The sequence below is a fragment of the Pygoscelis adeliae genome, unplaced genomic scaffold (genome assembly GCF_000699105.1).
Source record: "Pygoscelis adeliae isolate BGI_AS28 unplaced genomic scaffold, ASM69910v1 Scaffold63, whole genome shotgun sequence".
Lineage (NCBI taxonomy): Eukaryota > Metazoa > Chordata > Aves > Sphenisciformes > Spheniscidae > Pygoscelis > Pygoscelis adeliae.
In genome coordinates this window covers 746,453-749,047 of record NW_008824414.1, presented here as the reverse complement: position 1 = coordinate 749,047, position 2,595 = coordinate 746,453, and the positions used below count along the sequence as shown (strand labels likewise).

At 64.1% G+C, this 2,595-nt stretch overlaps 1 protein-coding gene across 1 annotated transcript in view; it reads left to right on the top strand.

Moving 5' to 3' along the window:
- COL18A1 (collagen, type XVIII, alpha 1) overlaps positions 1 to 2,595 on the top strand; it is a 79,522-nt gene that overhangs the window by 9,626 nt on the left and 67,301 nt on the right. Inside the window, exons 5-7 of the mRNA XM_009320836.1 lie at positions 260 to 409; positions 622 to 776; positions 1,145 to 1,292. Coding sequence (XP_009319111.1) covers positions 260 to 409; positions 622 to 776; positions 1,145 to 1,292 — 453 coding nt within the window. The remainder of the gene's footprint in view (positions 1 to 259; positions 410 to 621; positions 777 to 1,144; positions 1,293 to 2,595) is intronic.

Here is a 2,595-nt window from a genome sequence, read left to right as displayed (position 1 = left end):
CGTGTGGGTCTGGTGTGTTCTCCCCAGCCTCTCCCGCAGCCCCTGAGCTCTGCCTGCGCTCTGTTTTTGCGATCCCGACTGGGACCGGCCAGAAGAGGAGCAGGAGCAGGAACACACCCGTGCCCTCTTCCACAGCAGAGCACAGGTATCCGCAGCCTTCCCTGCCTGGGCTGGGCCTGCTCTTGCTGCTCAGCCGAGCACCGCCGTCAGGGCACTCGGTGTGACATCCCTCTCTTCCCCGCCCTTCCTTCTCCTGCAGATATTTTGGGAATCCCTCAAGCCCACTGAGCGTGAAGAAACCACCATCACGGCCATCGAGGGCATGGCAGACTCTGACTCCTATAATGCGGAGGCTTGTGCTGCCATGCTGGATGTGCTTGTGGAAAGCGACGTCTCCGATTTGGAGCATGTAAGTAGCCTGTGGCCAGGGCTGAAGCCCCCCGGGGATCGTGCGCCCCTTGAAGCCAGGTGCCGTTTGCTCTGCACACAGATTTGCAGTGCTGGGCACCCGACAGCCTTTTAGGCCAGCACAGTGTGGTGGGAAGGGAAGCACTTCTCAGGGGAAGCTGGGGAAATGGCACGCTCTGGCAGCACTCCAACTCTCAGCCATGTCTCCCGCAGGTGCCGAGCATCGTGAGGTGCATCTACCGGTGGCTCACGTCCAACACAGATGTGTCTGCCGAGCGCAGGCTGGACAACACCCTTCTGGAGCTGACCCACGTGCACGCCCATGATGTGGTGGTGACCCTCCTGCGCTGTGCCCCATGGTGCGACAGGTACGGGGCGCGCCTGCCTTGAGGGCTCAGGGCTCACCAGCCTTTAGAGCCCATCAGCCTGTAGAGCCCGTCCCATGTGGGCTGCCAGACAGGCGGAGATTTTCAGGACCCTCCGGCCCCTCCGTTTCCCAGCCCTGGCATGTCAGCCCCAGAGCCCGCTGCCATGCTCCCTCGCTGCCATGCTCCCTCCCTGCCCCTCAAGGCACCGTCGCTTGGCCACCTGCTGCCTGCAGGGGCAGGCCCGCTGGGTGCTGCTGGCGAGGGGCCGTGGGCAGTGGCAGGGCTGGTGGCCAGCCCGGGCCCCCGGGGTTGCCCAGGCCACGGCACTGTGGCCGAGACCCCGCTGACACAGAGCTCTGGGCCTGCAGCAATGCCGTGACGATGTGGAGGACGATGGTCTCCACGAGTGGGACTGCAGAGAAGGTGCTGCTGGAGCTGCTCTGCGTGCTGGAGGACTGGCCGCTGCACAGCACGTCCACCTCCGACGGGGACAAAAAGGACGTCTTTGCCCTGGCTGTGAGTTTCCGGACCAGGCCTTTGCTCACCCCCAGGGTCGCCTCTCTGGGCGGCTCTCCATTCTCCCCCGCCAGTGCATCTCCCTGCCTCACACGGTGGGCTGGAAACCTGGGTTAGGGACAGGTTTAGGGACAGCCGGGCCGGGTGCTCCGCCTGCGTCTCCCGTGGCCCAGGGCAGCTCCTGAGCCTCGCCCTCCCACGCTCGGCACCCCGTCCCACGGGGACGTCTCGGCACTGAGTGCTGTCTCTGGGTGTTTTGTTTTCTGCAGGCAACCAGGGCGCTGTGGGAGATCCTCCGGCTGCCCAGGCGCCCACGGTGGTTGAAGGTGCATTTCCCTCGCCTCTTTCTGGCTCTGCTCTTCCAAATTTTCTTCAGCACAGAGCAGATGCCAGAGGAGGTCGATACCTTCTGGAGGGGATGCCAGCAGGCAGGCTGCCTTCCCACCAACCCCAACAGGTGCTCCATCCCAGTCCTCCCATCCCTCCCATGGCCCCAGAGCTGGGGCCAGGGCTCCCAGCGTGACCTGGGATTTGCTCTGCACACAGATTTGCAGTGCTGACCGTGAAAGCACTGCTCTGCCATCTTAAGTATGAGGACGTGGTGCTTGAAGTCGAACGTAAGCGTGGCTGGGACACACTCCTCAACGCTGAGACCCACCACTGCGCAATGGGTCTGCTGGCCAGGTGAGAGCCCCCTTCTCCCCACTCCCCCCGCCATTTCTCCCCTGCAGACGGGGCGCCCCACACAATCCCCTTGGTCGTGGGTGAGAGGGACTTGTCACCGAGGGATGGCCCAGCAGACTGGAAAAGCCTGGGAGAGATGGGTGCACAGGAGCAGCCACCTCCCAAAGCGCCAGCGTCCTGTCCCATGGGGCCTGGGCTGACGGCACAGAGCCGGGGTGGGGGGGGTGGGTGTCTGTCTGCAGGCAGCCCCACTCAGGGCAGCCCGCCAGGGCAGGGCGGGATGCACTGAGGGCCAGCGGCAGAGCCTGGGGGACATGAGTCCCCCGTGGGCAGGAAAGGGGTCTCCTCAGAAGGGAAGGCTTTGGGGTAGGTAGGAAGGGTGTGTTTTTCCAGGCTCCTCCCCAAAAGGAGCCTGCTGGTGTTGGGCACTGCCTTTCTCCTGGCGAGGGGTGGTGGGGAAAGACCAGGCCTCTGTGAGTCAGTCCTGGGAGAGGTTTGCCCGCCCTGCTCAGGGTCGATGGTGCCTTCTTCCCCCTGCCAGAGAGATGCACGGTATCTCGAGCAGCTTGTGTCACTCGATCGCACGCTACCTGGTCAAGCTGCTCAGCAGGAATGAGCC